The sequence below is a fragment of the Callithrix jacchus genome, chromosome 9 (genome assembly GCF_049354715.1).
Source record: "Callithrix jacchus isolate 240 chromosome 9, calJac240_pri, whole genome shotgun sequence".
NCBI lineage: Eukaryota > Metazoa > Chordata > Mammalia > Primates > Cebidae > Callithrix > Callithrix jacchus.
In genome coordinates, this window is record NC_133510.1 from 120,363,751 (window position 1) to 120,382,723 (window position 18,973).

Here is an 18,973-nt window from a genome sequence, read left to right on the forward strand (position 1 = left end):
TCCCTTTAATTCTAGACGCTCACTATGAGGCTTCTAGGTAGAACCAGGAGAGTATCCTGCTGGTGCTATGTGACCCTGGGGAAGTTATCTGCCTCTCTGAGCCTCTTCCTCATCTATGAAAATAGGCTGAAACCACACATCCTACTTATGGAGCAGAATTCACACACTTGGAAGAAGTGGACAACTGTTGTGAAGGGACTTTGTAAGTAACCGAGTGCCCCACAAGTGGGAGGGGTTATCAGAGCAGAGGGTGAGGCTGACCTGCTGGTCCAGATGGACGCTGGACTGGGGACCTTGGCCTCTTTGGAACCCTCCTTCAGGGCAGCAAGCTGAGTAACCTGGATATTCTCGGACATGCAGCGTTTTAAAGTGACCGCTCCCGCCAGTCGCAGGGGCTCGCGTCTGTAATCCCAGCACTTTGGGAGGCTGAGGTGGGTGGATGGTTTGAGGCCAGGCGTTTGAGACAAGCCTGGGTAACATGATAAAACCCTATTTCTAAATAAAATAATAAAAAAACTGGCTGGGCATGGTCTCAGTTACTTGGGAGGCTGAGGTGGGAGGATTGCTTCAGCCCAGGAGGTAGAGGTTGCAGTGAGCCATAATGGTGCCACTGCACTCCAGCCTGGGCTACAGAGCAAGACTCTGTCAATAAATAAAGTGACTGCACTCAAGTACAGAAAGTGCTGAAGCTTTGGGATTCACTGCCTTCCTTCCTCAAACCCCTTCTATTGCTGCCAGCACCTGCTGGGGCCACCTTCCTCCTGGGATGAAGGGATAAGACTGCCTTTAAACATCACTCCTCTTCTCAAATAAACGCCACCATCCCAAAACTACAGGGATGCCCCAAGAGGGAACGGAAGAGATGCAGCAGGCAGTTAAGTCTGTTTCCAAGCTGGGTGCAGTGGCTCACACATGTAATCCCAGAACTGTGGGAGGCCGAGGTGGGTGGATCACCTGAGGTCAGGAGTTCAAGACCAGCCTGGCCAACATGGAGAAATCCTGCCTCTACTAAAAATACAAAAAGTAGCCAGGCATGATGGCGGGTGCCTGTAATCCCAGGTATTTGGGAGGCTGAGGCAGAGAATTGCTTAAACCCTGGAGGCGGAGATTGCAGTAAGCTGAGATTGTGCCACCGCACTCCAGCCTGGGTGACAGTGCGAGACTCTTTCTAAAATCTAAAAACAAAAAAGGAGGCTTCCAAGGGGAAAGAAAGAAAGAAAATGGGGACAATAGAGCAAGAGAGACAGGCACTGCTGAGAAGCAATGATGGCTCCTGCCTCAGCTCGGCTCCCCGACTGGTGGGTGTGCCCTGGATCCAGGGTTCTGGGCTGAATGGGCTTCACTATCACCCAAGCCAGTGGGTTTGCTTGGGCTGGTGACTTCACTCAGCATCCAGATGCCAGTGCTAATGCCCACCCCAGTGTGTAACCTGGATGGAGAGGTCACTGGGAGGATGAGCATTTTCCAGGTAGCCGTGTGCTCTAAGGGGCTCCAATCAAGCCAGTCTCAAGAGTGATCCCAAAGAACGTTCTCTCTTTGGGCTTCCAGTTCCTGACTTGGGACACTGATTCCTAAACAGGGCCTTATTTCAGCCCCTAGGAGGTCATTTGGCAATTTGTGGAGGTAGTTTGGTTGTTACAAGGATGGAGGTGGGGGTGCCCCTGGCATTGTAGTGGGTGGCAGGTGGCGTTAGGGCTGGTGGCCATCCTGCAACACCAGGGACAGGAGGGAAGAGGGTCCTGCATGCCACATGATCTCTGGGACTTCACACAAATAAAAGGCAAGCTTATATTCCTGGGGCGAGATCCCAACTCTCTCTCATATAAATATGGCTTTCAAGCAGACTGAATTGTCCATGCATGGAGCTATTGGGTAAATGAAGGAAAGATTGATTTACCCATTGTTTTATCAGGAGTCATTCACCTTTTAGGAAAATTGCATCACCAAGGCGACGCTGCTCATGGCATTTGAGTTGCCAAAACAACACACCTGTGTCAGTCTGCTTTTGACGCTGTTGTGTTTGCAGCCATTCTATGTTTAGGAGCAAAATGTGACCATTCCAGTGCGATCGTCCCTGAGCGCTGTTATGTTGAATTACAGGTTTTTGAAATTACAAGTTACTTTTATGAGGTCCTCTTTATTTTATAGGTAATAGCATGATATTAGATTTTAAACATATGAAATGTGGTAGGTTATAGGATCCATGAATTAGCATCCAGTTAGTGAAGATATTTAAAAATATGTGTTAAGAAATGGGGCTGCTGGTTGGGGGTGGTGGTTCACTCCTGTAATCCCAGCACTTTTAGAGGCCAAGATGGACAAATCACCTGAGGTCAGGAGTTTGAGATCAGCCTGGCCAACATGGTGAAACCCTGTCTCTACTAAAAATACAAAATCAGCCTGGTAATATAAAATACAAAAATTATCCCAGATACTCAGGAGGCTGAGGCAGGAGAATAGCTGGAACCCAGGAGGTGGAGGTTGTCATGAGCCAAGATCGCGCCACCACACCCCAGCATGGGTGACAGAGCGAGACTCTGTTTCAAAAGAAAGAAAGAAACAAGCAAAGAAATAAATGGGCGTACTTTGAGTAGAGTCCAAGCCATTGAGCAAGGGGAACACGCACTATTTTTAAATATCACTCATCCTTAGAACTGCTCACCTAAGTGGCTTTCACAGAGCCTGTACTTGTTCTAAGTCACCTTCTCCAGACCTTGTCTCTCCTCTGAAGCAGGTTTTTTGACTGCTTTTAGGCAAACCACCTCATCATGGTCACAGTTGAGATGGGTGACTACTGGGAGGACTGCAAGGGGTGAGGGAAGTTGAGAGCTCAGGTGCAGCCTCTTTGAGTTGAAAAAATAGGTCTGCAGGGGCAGGACTCCATGTCAGGCCAGCTTATCCCTCCCTCATCCTTGGGGAAACAAAGGCAGGAGACTGCTTCCCTGAGACGGCGTTTGGAGAGGAGCCCCTTGGTGCTTGGCGACCACAAGGTCTCCCATGAAGTCCTCTCCATCACACCCAAGCCTAGAGTTCTGTACCAAGCCTCGTGTCCCAGGCTGTCGGCTGGGGGAGAGGACCAAATGAGATCCCTGGAGGGAAAGCACCCAGCTTTCAGTTCTGGAAGGGAGGGTGCACTGGGATCCTCTAGGGGACTTTACTACCACATCACATACAGAGATTCAGACTCCTGGGGTTCTCGGGGTGTGGCTGAAATAGAATCCCTGGGAATTCTGATACTCACCACATCCATGCCTACCCCATGCCCAGCTGAGAACTGCGATCAAGTGCATGGGACATTAGATATGGCTGGGATTCAGCTGACCATGGGGAGGCTATTCTGCATATATAAGGTAAGACAGAGCTCCCATACAAGGTAAGAGAGAGATCCCATTCCACATTGGTCCACATTGGTGCTGCTCTTCTCAGGAGAGGGAGCACTGAGGGACAGCAAGGGTGCTGGAGGATTGGGAGGCAGAGTAGTGCCTGGGGCAGCCTTTCAGGAGGGACACTTCCCAAAGCCTCCTGGCAAACAAGGCCAATGCCTTCCATTCTGGATTCTACAGGTGCCTTAGGATTTAACTCCATGGCAGGGGCTGGACTGCTGGGAGACACAGCAAGGCCTCAAGATGCCACCTCCACTCAATGTGCTGCTGGGGGGACCCCGGGCAGTGGCATCTCCCTGAGGCCCAGGTTCCAGCCTGGGAAGACTCTTGAGCTAGTTATAAGTGAACCAGGCTTCAAACCTTCCCCAGCCAGCAGAATCCCGAAGACTGATCCTGGCTACCCACTCTGGAAATGGACATCAAGTGCCACAGAGTTCCTCACATATGCATCTACCCCATGTCCTTTGTATTGGGACCAAGACTCCTGGTCTTCCTCCTGGGGATAAGGACCAAAGCTGCAGGGAGGACTCCAGGCTGTCCCCAGGGAATGTACAGAGGAAAAAAAGGAGTAGGTTGGAGGGAAAGGGCAGAAAGGGAGGCCAGTGACCCTTGTTTCCCTTCTGCCCAGGGACTTGTGATGGAGCCCCTGTCTTACTCCTTGGAGAGCTCTGGGGTCTCACTGGAATTGGCCCCACTTTTGTCCAGGTGGGAAAAGTTCGGAAAACTCTGAGATGCACTGGGAGGCTAAGGTGGGTTGCCACAGACTAAGGGGCCGCCAGAGGGGATTTGGGGAGGAAGACTGCATCCCATGCAGCTCCTCAAACACACCAAGCACACTCCTACCTCAGGGACCTTTGCACAGGCTATTCTCTCTACCTGGAATGCTCATCCCTTCTCTCACCCTCTAGAAAGCTGCCAGACTCCCTCTCTCCCTTCTTCATGTAATTAATTAATTAATTATAAGATGGAATCATGCTCTGTGGCTCAGGCTGGAGTGCAGTGGTGCGATCTCAGCTCACTGCGACCCCCTTCTCCCAGGTTCAAGAGATTCTCCTGCCTCAGCCTCCCTAGTAGTTGGGATTAAAGGCACCTACCACCATGTCTGGCTAATTTTTGTATTTTTAGTAGAGATGGGGTTTCACCATCTTGGCCAGGTTGGTCTCGAACTCCTGACCTCAGGTGATCTGCTCGCCTCAGCCTCCCAAAGTGCTGGAATTATAGGCGTGAGCCACCTCATCCAGCTGTCCTCCAGGTATTTAAATGTTGCCTTCCTAGTGAGAACTGCCTTAGCCTCCCTATTTAAAAGTCCCCATTCTCAATACTTCTGATCCCTTCCCTGCTTTCTTTCTTTTTCTTCTCTTTTCTTGTTTTTGTTTTGAGATGGAGTCTCACTTTGTTGCCCAGGCTGGAGTTCAGTGGCACAATCTCGGCTCACTGAAACCTCCACCTCCTGGGTCCAAGTGCTTCTCCTGCCTCAGCCTCCTGAGTAGCTGGGACTACAGGCATGTGCCATCATACCTGGCTAATCCCTTTCCTGCTTTCTTTATCTTCTTTACATGTATCCCTAACAGACAGTCGTGCATCGCTTAACGATGGGGACACATTCTGAGAAATGCATCATTAGGCAATTGAGTCATTGTGGGAATATCATAGAGCGCACTTACGCAAACCTGGATGAGAATGCCTACTCCACACCTAGGCTAAACACAGTTGTAAGCATTTGTGTATCTAAACATATCTAAACATGGAAAAGGTACAGTAACAATATAGTTTTATAATCTAATGGCACATATATGGCCCTTTGATGACAAGACGTTGTTATGCATCTGTAGCGCATGACCTTACTACATATTTTATATATTTATCTTGTTTATTGCCAGTCCTCCCCACTGTACTGTAAGCTCCCTGATGGCAGGTAGTTTGTTGATTTTATTCATTGCTGTACCCTAGAGCGTAGGACAGTGCCTGACACACAGGAGATCCTCAGTGAACATTGGTTAAATGAGTGAATGCAGGGACCTGGGGAGCTACCTTAATCCAGGCCCCTAGGATGTGAGGGGTGGAAGGTTCCTGAAGGTCTCTAACTGCTCTGAGGACACTTTGAGGTTCTTGGGGAGAGGGCTGGGAAATCTTGGCCTGGATTTTTTGGTGGTCCCAGACTGAGCCTCCCCCTGGGTATGCCTGGACCCACCCTGGCAGCAGCGGGGGCTGCAGCATCAATGCCAGACCTAAGATGTGAATGGAAGGGGGACGAATAAACTCCTCTCAGTGTTTAATCTCCTCACCCATTATTCTGTGACCACCTGGCCCAGCTGCTGATTTCTCCCCAGAGAAGGAGCTAGCATCACCACTCTGATGCCAGCTCTCTTCCCGAAGAGAATCGAAAACATTAATCTGGTAAACATAGAGGTCTAGTCTCCAGTTCTTTCAGTTCTAGTCCCAGCTCCCACATAATCCCAGCAAGACTGCAGTTTTTGGGAACTGGGGCCACTTCTAGACTTGGATTTCCTTCTCCTCCTCAGGAATTTTCTGCATCCTGGACTGGCTGCAATGAGGAGAAAGCTGGATTAGGCTAAGGGCTGCCCCGGGCTCAGCTCTTCCCTCCTGCCTTCCAAGGGCTTTCACAGAGCCACACACGCCAGGGTGCCATGCACACATGCTTCCCACTTGCTAGACAGCCTCAGGAGGGCAACCTCCACTCTGAGCTCTGGTCTTCTCACTTGTGAAACATAGACTGCAAAAATGCAATTAGGGTTCCCGGAGGATTAGAGGGGATAAAGATGAGAAGACCACACTGTTTGCCACCATGATGATTAATTCCTTCTGGGTTTTGTGACAAGAGAAGCATCCTAGAAGCTATGCCCACTGGCCCCATGCAAATGTAATTTAATTAATTACTTAATTTTTTTGAGATGGAGTCTCACCCTGTCACCAGGCTGGAGTGCAGTGGCACAATCTTGGCTCACTGCAATATCCACCTCTCTGGTTCAAGCAATTCTCCTGCCTCAGCCTCCAGAATAGCTGGAATTACAGGCGCCTGCCACCATGCCCAGCTAATTTTTGTATTTTTAGTACAGACAGGTTTCACCATGTTGGCCAGGATGGTCTCGATCTCCTGACCTTATGATCTGCCCACCTCAGCCTCCCAAAATGCTGGGATTATAGGCGTGAGCCACTGTGCCCAGCCGCAAATGTAATTATAAGCAAAGATCAAGGTGGGGTCAAGTGGGTATGCAAATACAGGTGTCTGAGGCAGCCCCGGTTGGCTTCTGGGCTATGAGGCTGAGTCTCAGTGGACGCACATGCACACACACACCCCGCTGTGGAGCTTACCTGTCCACCTGGATTCCCATATCTTTCATCTCTGCCTTGGCAGGTGCCCCTCCCTTGACCCCTCTGCTTCCACTGGTGAGAAGGCTCAGCACAGGCTCTATCTCCTTGAGCAGTTCATTGTTCTCCCCTCTGCCTTGGAGACCAACCCTGGCTGCTTTCTTCACGGGGTCCTGGCCTGGGGGCCTGGGGGCCAGGCCGTTGGCATGAGGGAGCGAGCTGGCCTCCTGCCCATCATCTTGGGCATGCTGAGGCCCATTCCCGGGACCCGAGGCTCCGTCTACTGCTAGGGGCTGTTCTTTGCCGGCTGCTGGCTGGTGGGACAGATCCACAACTTTGGTGGGGGGACCCAGGGGTTGGGTCACCCGTATGGTCTTGGGGGTCCCATCACCCGTAAAGGTGGTCTCCAGGTGTGTGGTGAAGCCTTCAGGGCCCCTCAGAATGAGGACCACGTGGGTCTCGGAAGCAATGCCTCTGAGTACCTCCAGGGCGCTGTCGTAGCTCAGGTCCACCAAGGGCCGGCCATTGACTGCGAGAATGATGTCTCCAGCCTGGATAAGGCCACTCTGCTCTGCGGCACCCCCTCGAATCAGGTCAGAGATGATCACGGGCGGCTTACTGACCCGCTCCTTCACCAGGAATCCCAGGCCCCCAACTTTGCGTTTGAAGAGACGAACAGAAATGACATTCGGCTGGATTTGCTGAACACCGAACATGTGATCCTCCATGGTCACCGGCTTCCAAGGGCCCTGTCTGAAGACCTCACGATGCTATCAGGCCAAGACGATTTCACCAGGAGGAGCCAGGCTTCAGGCTACACTGCGAGCAGGAGCTGGGGTGACAGGTGCTGACAAGGCTCCAGCCCTCTCTGTCTTTGACGTCAACTCAGCGTCACCCACTCATTGCTGGTGGCCCGTCGGTGGCATGATTTCCTGCGTCTGCCTCTCTCCTTATTCTCTAAGGAAGCGATGGTTGACCAGGCAGACGTCAGGAGAGGCCGTGGGATGTGTCCCTAAACCACAGGTCAGGCAGAGTGGGGAGGAGATGTGTCTGGTGGCTGTGTCTAGAAGTGACGCATGATAGATGTGAACTATTCTCTGGATGTCTTCATTGCCAGCCTGTTAGATGTGGATCAGATCTGAGGCATCATGAGCTGGAGAGGAGGAACAGGAAGGGGATAAAAAGAAGAAGGAAAAAAAAAGAGATTGAAGTAGAGTGCCCAACACTACCCTCAAAACTAAGATAGAAAATGCAGCTAATTGACAAAGTCTAGCCACAAGACACTTAAGAATTTCAAGCCAACCTAGAAACAAAATCCTTCTTCCTGGAGGGGACATCTTTCCCAGTTAGCTAAAAATTACCTAGTTGTATTTCCATGATCAAAGCCCTTTGGGACCAAAGGGTCTCCCTGGGCAAACCATGGAGAGTCAGCCCCAGAAATCAAATAAGAATAAGAAGACGTCTCTTATCTCTTTCCCACCATGAGAAGTCATCAGACCAACCTGCCAAGCAGCCTAGTTGCTCTCCGTGTCTGGTATTCATTTTCCATCCATAGCTCAGGAGCTCAGCTGGCACAGATCTTTGGGTTTTCTGTTCCAGCCACCCCCCAAAGCCCAGTGGAATGGGAATGACACTGCCTTCCATGGACCCAATGATGAGGAATGTTAATAGGCCTTTATAACCATTTTTGTCGTGATTAGCTTGCTCCATGCTCAGAAGGACAGGCTTAGTCACACTATAAAGATAAATACCAAGAAGATGAGTCCACACGAAATTGTGGAAGACACTTGGGCTCCACAGGCAGCTGAAAACCTGATGGCGAAACCTTAGGAAGAGTGGACTTTATCCCCCTAAAGGTAGCACAGGAACATTGGAGCTGCTCAATGAATATTTGTTGACTGAAGAAGAAAAAAACTCCAAAGACAAAACATGGCAGACACTTTTTGAGCACGTTCCCTCTTAACCCATATTTTAAATTTCTCCTTTGATCCTCGCAATAACCCCTCAATAGAAGAGGAAAGGGAAGCTTGGGAAGATTCTAAGTTGTCCAAGGTCACATAGAGAATGATGGCAGGGGAGGATTTGACCTTGAGCCTGAGCTTTTAAACTTATACTCTAGCTCTTTCAAATATATATTCTGGGACAGGTGTGGTGGCTCATGCCTGTAATTCCACCACTTTGGGAGGCTGAGGTGGGAGGATTGCTTGAGCCCAGGAGTTTGAGACCAGCCTGGGCAACATAGTAAGACCTTGTCTCTATTTATTTATAAAAGAAAAATCAGACTGGGTGTGGTGGCTCATGCTGTAATCCTAGCACTTTTGGAGGCCAAGGCAGGCGGATGGATCACTTGAGGTCAGGAGTTCAAGACCAGCCTGGTCAACATGGTAAAACCCCATCTCTATTAAAAATACAAAAATTAGCCAGGTGTGGTGGTTGCCTGTAATCCCAGGTACTCGATAGGCTGAGGCACGAGAATCACTTGAACCCAGGAGGCAGAGGTTGCAGAGTGAGCTGAGATCATACCATTGCACTCCAACCTGGGCAACAGAATAAGAATCTGTCTCCAAACAAACAAACAAACAAACAAAATGAATCAAATTTCTATTCTAGTTATTTTCAAAATGCTGACATCTTCTAAGTCACTGACTCCCTCAGGCTCAAAGAAATGGGGTCTGGCTGAGGTACCAGAGGCCAAGAGGGGCCCCAGCTGGGGATGCTGTGGCCCAGGTGAGGAGCGAGGATCTGTGGCATGTGCCCACAGGGTCATGTACATGCACAGTGGGGCATATCTGGGGTGGGGCAGGTGATCTGTGGGTGTGGGTAGGGTGGGAAGTAGCCCCCCATCCCTACCCGTAATTATTAGTTTGTTCCAAGTTCAAAAAGATAGGTTTGGTCACACTACAAACATCAATACCAGCAAGATGGGTAAGGGGACATCAAAGAACCCCTCTATCTCTTTCCCTACCCCCAGCTCAAGCGCAACTTCCATCTCTGTCCCAAAGCCCCTTCCTGCCAGCATCCTCACCACACTTCAGCACCAGGAGGGAGCCCCCATCCGCCATGACTAACAAAGTGACACTCACTTCCTCGTTTCCCTTTTAGCGACTTTCCAGGGTCACCCCAGGGCCGAGGCAGCTGACAAGCTCCTGCTGCCTCTGAGAGCAGGAGGTGGGTGCAGAGACCCCTCCCAGAAGGAGGTGCCACCTCTTGGATCCCCTCAATGGCGGGGGGTAATTAGCAAGTTCAGCCTCCCCTTCGCAGTCTACCTTATGTAACTCTGCCAGCCCCTCTGTGTGGGTGAGGGAACTATGAATCCCCGGGCCTCGCCTGGGATGTGTTCTTCATCTGGTGTGGCTCTGTGTATGTGTCTCCCTCTGTGTATTCATGCATCGCCTGAGTGCTGTGTCACTTCTCTGCTGTGTGTGGCCCAGGTGTGACTGGCTGAGTGTCTTTTGGCATCTTGCTGCTGGGGTTCTGGTTTGCAGGGAAACCCATCCAGGACTGCTGTGCCCTTCCTCACTGGGAAGAGTTGCTCTCCTCTCCCCTTGCTTCCTTAACCCTCCCGAGCCCCACATCCTCCAGGTACCCAACCCCGGATGCTCATTGTTCAGTTGGCAGCAGAGAAAACCGGGACCTCCAGAGCTTTCTTGAGCATCCCGTTTGGCATTAGGGCTCCGTTCTTTAACGAAAGGAGCAACCAGAAGACCACCTTTTAGGGAGGCAAGGTCCCTAAGCTCACTCCTCCAGACTCTGGCTTGGGCCAGACCTCAGTAAAGGACGGAGACGGAAATTAGTCTTTGGTATACTTTGCTTAAGGAGAAAAGAACAGAAATGAAGCAATTTGCAAAGGCCCTTGGCTATTCTCAGCACGTTCCCCTCTCTTTCTCTGCTGCTTCGCAGAATCAGGGAGGGCTCTGGGCTGGTGCTTGAGAATTGGTGTGCTATTTCTCTCTCACACCTTGGTGGTAGAAAGGAAAACTTGATCTTTGGAAGGAGGTGGAAAGAAGCTGGGCTGGGGAGAGGCAGGTGTATTTTTTGTCTGCTGAGGGACAAAGACAAACAGAGAGGAAGGGAGATAGCAAGCTCTGGGTCTGAGCTCTCGGTTCTGAGGATTCTTCATTGTCAATCATTATCTTCTTTATTTTTTTGAGACACAGTCTCACTGTCACCCAGTCTGGAGTGCAATGGTGCAATCTCAGCTCACTGTAATCTCTGCCTCCCAGATTCAAGCGATTCTCTAGCCTCAGCCTCCCAAGTAGCTGGGATTACAGGTGCCCACCACCATACCTGTCTAATTTTGTATTTTTAGTAGAGATGGGGTTTGTCATGTTGGCCAGGCTGGTCTCGAACTCCTGACCTCAAATGATCCACTTGCTTCAGCCTCCCAAAGTGCTGGGACTACAGGCATGAACCATCACATCTGGCCATCAATCATTATCTTAATAACAATTCCACAACACTTTCTCTGCCTCCTTTTCCTCCCACAAAACGTCCTCATCTACTATCACATTTTTCATCCTTGTCCTGACAAACTTCAGGTTTGGTTGTCCCCCAATTTTATAGATGAAGAAATTAAGTTGCTATAAGGACACCCGCTTGTCCTGGTTTTTGAATGTTTAGTTTCCATGAGGCTCCATAGGGACAGCCGGCCACCTGCTGCCCCAGGGAAGAGTTTTAAGGTCCTTCCTGGCTCTATCCCAGTACTTCTGGGTGAGTTCTTTATTTTCTCTGAACCTCAGTTCCCTGATCTGTAAAATGGGGTCATTTGTAATCACCACGTGTCTGAGAAATGGACAGGGTTAAATGAACAGTCAATGCAGGGAACTTGGCAACGTCACAGAGTGGTGAGTGCTCAGAAAAATGGCTTCCTATTATTGTTATGTAATATATAACGATTCGGACTTCCTGGCTTTTAATTCAGTGCACTTCTACTCTATCACTGTCCAGCCGAAGGTACTTCAGGCGCCATCTAGAAGGGGGCCCTTCCCTTGAAATCATACCAAGGCATCTCATGCCGGTCTGGGTGGGGGACACCATCTACGGAGAGACGGCTGCTGGATAGAATCATCTGACAACCCTGCCTCCACCCTCGGGAGCTGGGATTTGAAACAAATCACATATGCGCGTTTGCCAGGGTCTATACCATGGAAACAATACTTGGATCAAAGCCTCATTCGAGTAGCTCAGTGGCTTTGGGTGTGTTTATTTCATTTACCTTGCTGCGAGGAAATTAGTAGCTGACTACTGGGGATGCCTGCCAGTGAGAGGGAGGAAGCCCAGATAGGCCAGCGTCTACTACTCCCTCCTCTCTGTGCGACCTTGGGCAAGCCCCTCTCCACCCTGAACCTCATTTCTGCAACTGAAGGAAAAGTACAACAGCAGCCTCCAGTGGTTGAGAGCTTATTGCGTGCTAAGCATTGGGGGTTTTATTTAATTGTAATAGACACCATAGGAAGTATTTTTTGTTTTTGTTTTTGAGAGACAGGGTCTTACTATGTTGCCCAGGCTGATCTCAAACTCTGTGCCTCAAGTGATCCTCCTTAGTCTCCCGAGTAGCTAAGACTACAGGTGCATGCCACCACACCCAGCTAGTTGTTTTTATATTTGTAGAGACAGGGTCTCACTATGTTCTTGAACTTCTGGGCTCAAGTCATCCTCCTGCCTGGGCCTCCTGAGTTGCTGTGTCTACAGGCATGAGCCTTCGTGCTGGGCCTTGTAAGTGCCATTTTTATTTGCCCCTTATGGATGGATGAGGCAGATGAGGTTCAGGGATGTAAATCAAGGAGGTAGTTCTGGGTCTAAGCGAGTGGGTTCTAAGTGCTCTCTGTGGTCAGTCACAGTCCTGAAAACAATCTCACAACACTATGCCTCCCTCCTTTTCCTCCACAAAGCACATCCTCAGCTGTGGATCTGGGTCATATTCGACTGCCCCCATTTTATAGATGAAAAAACAAAGCTCCTAAGGGACGCCTGCTGGCCGTGGTTTGCCCGTGCTCTCCATTTTTAGCATTGAAGGATGACAAATATTTGAATGAAGAGGAGCCACTAAGCCTATCTAGTCTAGCTTCCTTATTCAGAAATGAGAAAACACAGCCAGGCGCGGTGGCTCATGCCTATAATCCTAGCACTTTGGAAGGCCGAGACGAATGGATCACCTGAGTTTGGGAGTTCAGCCTGACCAACATGGAGAAACCCCATCTCTACTAAATACAAAATTAGCCAGGCGTTGTCATGGGCTCCTGTAATCTCAGCTACTCAGGAGGCTGAGGCAGGAAAATCACTTGAACCCTAGGAGGTGGAGCTTGCAGTGAGCTGAGATAGAGTCATTGCACCTCCAGCCTGGGCAACAAGAGCAAACCTCTGTGTCCAAAAAAAAAAAGAAGAAAGAAAACAGAGGAGGCCTGGAGAAGCAAAGGGCTCATTCAACATAGACCAGCGACAGCTGAAACGTCCAGACCTGCGCTGTCCAACATGGCAGCCTCTTGCCACACATGGCCATTGAGCACATGGACTGTGGCTGGCTCAGGTGCAATGTACTATAAGACCTGGCATTTGAAGACTAGTATGAGAGGTGATGGGTGCACCAAAGTCTCAAAAGCTAAACACTACCCATTCCCCCACAAAACCTACTGAAATAAAAAAATTTAAAAAGTGAAAAACAAAGACTAGGATGAGAAAAAGAACATAAACATCTCCATGATATTGAAATATTGACTACATTTGAAATGACACTGTTATGGATATATTGCATTAAATAAAATTACTATGAAAGTTCATTTTCCCTGTTGCTTTTCACTCTTCTTTCTTTCTTTGTGAGATAGGGTCTCACTTTGTCACCCAAGCTGGAGGGCCGTGGCATAATCTTGGCTCACTGCAGCCTCCACCTCCCAGGCCCAAGTGATCCTCCCACCCCAGCCTCCTGAGTAGCTGGGACTACAGACACACGCCACCATGCCTGGCTAATTTTTGTATTTTTGTAGAGAAGAGGTATCACCATGTTGTCCAAGCTGGTCTTGAACTCCTGGGCTTGAGTAATCCTCCTGCCCCAGTCTCCCAAAGTATAGGAATTATAGGTATGTACCACTGTACCCAGCTGCTTTTTACTCTTTTTAATGTGACTTAAAAAGCCAAACATTACACACATGGCTTGCATTATATTGCCATTGGGGAGTGTGGGTCTAGAGTGTGACTGTTGTTCTTTCTGTAGCCTACCATCCCTGGAACTCCTCAACATCATACTGATAACAGCCAGGCAGAAGACACTTCTTAAAGTTTTCCCTTCTAAAAAAACCAGAAAAATGACAAAGAGGGCTTGCAAATATCTTGCCACCTTTTGAAACTGACCTCTGGAAATAGGCATGGTCGGGGTAACATGGGGAGACAGAAAATCCACCCAGAACCATATGAAGAGAGATGTCATAGTGGTATGTCGCCTGAGCTAATAGTCCAGTATCCAAAATCTTGCTTCAAGGGTCAACTGAAATCTAACCCAGGCCTGTAGTTCCAACGCTTTGGGAGGCTGAGGCAGGCAGCTGGCTTGAGGACAGGAGTTTGAAGTCAGCCTGGATAACATAGTGATATCCCATTTCTACAAAAAATATAAGAATTTGGCCAGGCGTGGTGGCTCACACCTGTAATCCCAGCACTTTGGGAGGCTGAGGCAGGATGATCACATGAGGTCAGGAGTTTGAGACCAGCCTGGCCAACATGGTGAAACCCTGTCTCTACTAAAAATATTAAAAAATTAGCTGGACATGGTGGCAGGCAACTGTAATACCAGTTGCTCAGGAGGCTGAGGCAGGAGAATGACTTGAACCCAGGAAGTGGAGGTTGCAGTGAGCTGAGATTGCACCACTGCACTCCAGCCTGGGGGACAGAATGAGACCCTGTCTCAAACAAAACAAAACAAAAATTAGCCAGCCATGGTGATACATGCCTGTGGTCCCAGCTATTCTGGAGACTGAGGCAGGAGGATCAGTTGAGCCCGGGAGGTTGAGGCTGCAGTGAGCCAAGACAGTACCCCTGCACTCCAGCCTGGGGGACAGAATGAGACCCTGTCTCAAAAAAAAGGAAAAAGAAATCGAACTCATCTGTGCAATAAATATTTCATTAAAAGCAATGAAGCAGATTTCTATCTGCAAATAAGAAATGAGCTCCAAGGTATATACAGTTAGGTGAAAAAGAAACGTGTAAGCAAGTCAGTTCTGTGTATGTAAATGCAAAGACTATTCTGGAAGAAACAGATATCAATGGTTGCATCTTAAGAGGAATGTTAGAAGTCAGTAGGAGGGAGATGTATTTTGTATTGAATACCTTTTTTTCTATTTGAGTATCATGTAAATTTTTGAAATCACATGTGTATTACCTTTTACATGAACAATATCAAAGAAAAGAAAACCCAGCCTGCCCGTGAACTCCTGTTTTCAGTTTGTACACCCACAGAATCTCTGATGGAGCTTCAGCCCTGTTTCCCATCTCCCTCCAATCTCATTTAAAAACAAACTCCAAGTTCTCCAAGTCTTCAAAAACAAAACAAAACACTGCCACCCCCAACACAAACAAAGGACTGAAAGCGTAAACCCAACTGTGCTTTTTAAAAATACAAAACCACCAACTTTTGTACATTTCCTGAACTGCTAATTTGCAGTCTTTCTCCAGAGAGGTTACCACCTGGTAATCAAGCTGAAGTGCTTTCTCCCACACTGGTAAGTCATGGCTGCAAACTTACAAGTCCCTATAAATCCGAGGGTAAGTTGGCATTCCGTGCCTTGGGGATTCCAAAGACAATCATCCTGAGTCTCCCAGCCATGGAATTCCCCCGGTTTCATGGCTACAGTTTGCCTATGATGACATCAATCTTTCCACATCGGACACCATATCTTAGGGGCAGGAACAGGCCCAGTTTAGAGTTACAGGCACAAGCATTAATGATGGTTTAAAATTTGACACACTCTGTTGCCAAGGCTTTGGGAACCACCACCCTCCCCCTCAACATTGCTGCTAAACAGCACCTCTTTGAATGGCAATTGGATCATCTCTACCTCCAAATTGTAAATACACACACCCTGGCCTAACAATTCAAATTTGAGGACTTTTTCCTGCAGGTAACCTGAAAGGAACATCCTCACACACACAACTATTCTTGCTGTTGTTCTGAATATCAAGAGATTGAGAAAATCTTAAGTATCCATAAATAGAAGACTATTAAATCAGCTACGGCACATCTATACAATGAAATTCTGGGCAGGCATTAAATAAGCAGGGGGTTAGAGCTAAAAAGACCAATGAGGAATGATCTTAAAGATCCAGTGCTAAATTTAAAAGCAAGGTGGAGCACACCCATTTAGAAACGTATTTATATATCCAGCTTACAGCTTTATCATACATTCATCCATATTTCCATATAAGCTTGGAGATGCACTGAATGGCTCTGGTGAATTATTTTAGATATCGGTAACAATCGTTACTTCTAGGAAAGGGGACTGGAAGGCTAGAAGCTGGGTGGGAAGGGGGCTTACTTTTTATTCTATATTAATTCCTATTAGATTGCTATTATTGATAGATTGAATTATTTTTGAAACAGGGTCTCGCTCTGTTGCCCAGGCTGGAGTGCAGTGGTGTGATCACAGCTAACTGCAACCTCCAAGGCCTGGGCTCAAGCTATCCTCTTGCCTCAGCCTCCTGAGTAGCCGGACTACAAGTGCACATGACCATGCCTGGCTAATTTTTAAAAATGTTTGCAGAAACAGTGTCTTGCTGTGTTGCCCAGGCTGGTCTCAAACTCCTGACCTCAAATAATCATCCCACCTTGACCTCCCATAGTGCTGAGTTTATAAGCATGAACCACTGTGCCTGAACTAAATTATTATGTTTTACAATGTTTTTTGCATCAATTTTAAGAAAAGAGTAAGTTCTTTGAAGTGACTGTCTTTTATTCTCTACTTGGCTTTGTGACTGTGGACAAGTTACTCACCCTCTCTGAGTCATAGTTTCTGCATCTATTAAATATGGATGATAATAGTACTATATAGGGTGTCTGAGGATAAAAAGAGATAATAGTTAATGTTTTCTTTTCTTTTCTTTTCTTTTGAGATGGAATCTCCCTCTGTCACCCAGGCTGGGAGTGTGGTAGTGCCATCTCAGCTCACTGCAACCTCTGCCTCCTGGGTTCAACTGATTCTCCTGCCTCAGCCTCCCGAGTAACTGGGACTATAGGTGCCTGCCACCACAGCTAATTTTTGTATTTGTATTTTTAAAATTTTTATTCGTTTTTGATACAGAATCTTGCTCCGCTGCTGAGTGCAGTGTGTAATCTCGGTTCACTGCAACCTCTGCCTCCCAGGTTCAAATGATCCTCCTGCCTCAGCCTCCTGAGTACCTGAAATCATACCTGGCTATTTTGGGTGTGTGTGTGTGTGTGTGTGTGTGTGTGTGTGTATTTAGTAGAGACAAGCTTACACCATGTTGGCCAGGCTGGTCTTGAACTCCTAACCTCAAGTGCTCTGCCTGCTTCCGCCTCCCAAAGTGCTGGGATTACAGGCGTGAACCACTGTGCCTGGCCAACAGTTAATGTTTTTTAAGTTATTACAATGCATCATAGACTAGGTAAGTGCCCAGTAAATGGATCCTTTCACCACTACTATTACTAATTATCATCATGTAAGCAGTCATTTTTCTATTGAGTGTCTGTAATGTCCGATGGATGCATTGCTTAAAGCACTTTGTGTTGAAGGACCAGGTAAAAGGTATGGACACGTGGACTGGTCCTGTTTCCCATGGGAATGGATGACTGTCACTGGGTCCTTTTTGGATTGCTGTAAAAGCAGGATTCAGTTTGTCAGAACACGGTGCATGAGAGACGCAGCTAGAAGCACTGAGGCCCCAGAACTTGGTGGTGAGTCAACACCACTAGGCTGGGATGGGGAGGATGGTCTGGTTTCTCATAAGGAGAGAGCTGCAAAGCTGTCATCCTGATGTTAGAATAGATCTGGGGAATCACAGAGTCTTCATTTCGGCTTCGTTTTGCAGAGCTCATTTAATGAGCTAGTTCAGCTGACGGTAGACCGATATATCCATCCTATGACACAAAATTTCAGGGTTTGGGGCTAAGATTCTTAAGTTCCTTCCATCCATGGACCTCTCAGTGGCACAAAAATCCCCACATATGCACTTCTGCCTCCCACCCTTGCCCCTACAGACATGCCCCATTGCTGTAAATTCGTTGTGGGGGTCAAAGGCATGGATTTGGAGCCAGGAAGACCAGGGTTTGTGACCCACCTCTGCTACCTATTAGCCTCAGATTCCTCATCTGTAAAGTGGGAACAATGATGGTTTCTGCCTTAAAGATGGAAACCAATAAATCACATGGGATAATTTAAATGGAAGTGCATTAGCAGAGATAATTCATGTAAAGCATGTGGTACTGTTGACTATTATTTTTAGAGTCACTTGAGATTACACATCAAGAAAATTGAACCATTTCAGGCTAGATATGCAAACATAATCATGGCCAAGAGGACAGCCTCATTACTATAAAAAGGAAACATATTATCAGTGGTCTCGGAAACTTTTCTTAACAATCATTAAAATAAGATGACACATATTTTCTACCCCCTATCAACCTTATATTCTTTCACTTTCTTTTTCTCCCTCCATCTTTCTCTCCTTTGCCTCCTCTTATCTTTCCTTTTCTTTCATTCATGCCATCCATTCATTAGCTAACACACACATAGCTCTCCCCAGCGCAGGGCAGTCAGTGTGGAGCTTGCATTGGGACTTCAGGGGTAGACAAGATAGACAGCGTCCCTACTCTCAAGCTTACAACCTGGGGTGGAGGTAGTTGGAGAGAAATATTAGCCATAAATATGATGAGTAGAATGAAAGGAAAAATACAGGAGGCTAATGAGAGCATGTGTAGGGGACCTAACATGGTCTGGGTGGTGGTGATCAGGAAAGGCTTCCTGGAGGAAGAGTCAGGATCCAGAGTTGGCCAGATAAGACGGATGGTGGAAGTGAGAAGTGGAGGAGAGAGCAGCATATGAGAAGGCACTGTGGTAGGATGGAGCTGGCATTTTGAGGCACCAGACAAAGTCCCTTGTGATGATAGAAGAAAGCCATGTCACAAGATAAAGCTGGAGAGGTCATCAGAGGCTGGATCATCAGGTCTCTTGAATACAGGTCTCTTGGACTTTATTCTTAGAGCGATGGCAAGCATTGGAGGGTTTTGAGATGAGAAGTACAGTGGTCAGATTTAGATTTTA

General features: G+C 47.9%; 1 protein-coding gene across 11 annotated transcripts in view; it reads right to left on the minus strand.

The window, feature by feature from the left end:
• NOS1 (nitric oxide synthase 1) overlaps nucleotides 1–18,973 on the minus strand; it is a 230,922-nt gene that overhangs the window by 113,921 nt on the left and 98,028 nt on the right. For all 11 annotated transcript variants that reach the window (XM_035257768.3, XM_078337402.1, XM_035257765.3 and 8 more), the window contains one exon: nucleotides 6,717–7,866. In XM_035257768.3, coding sequence (XP_035113659.2) covers nucleotides 6,717–7,441 — 725 coding nt within the window. In that variant the 5' untranslated portion in view covers nucleotides 7,442–7,866. The remainder of the gene's footprint in view (nucleotides 1–6,716; nucleotides 7,867–18,973) is intronic.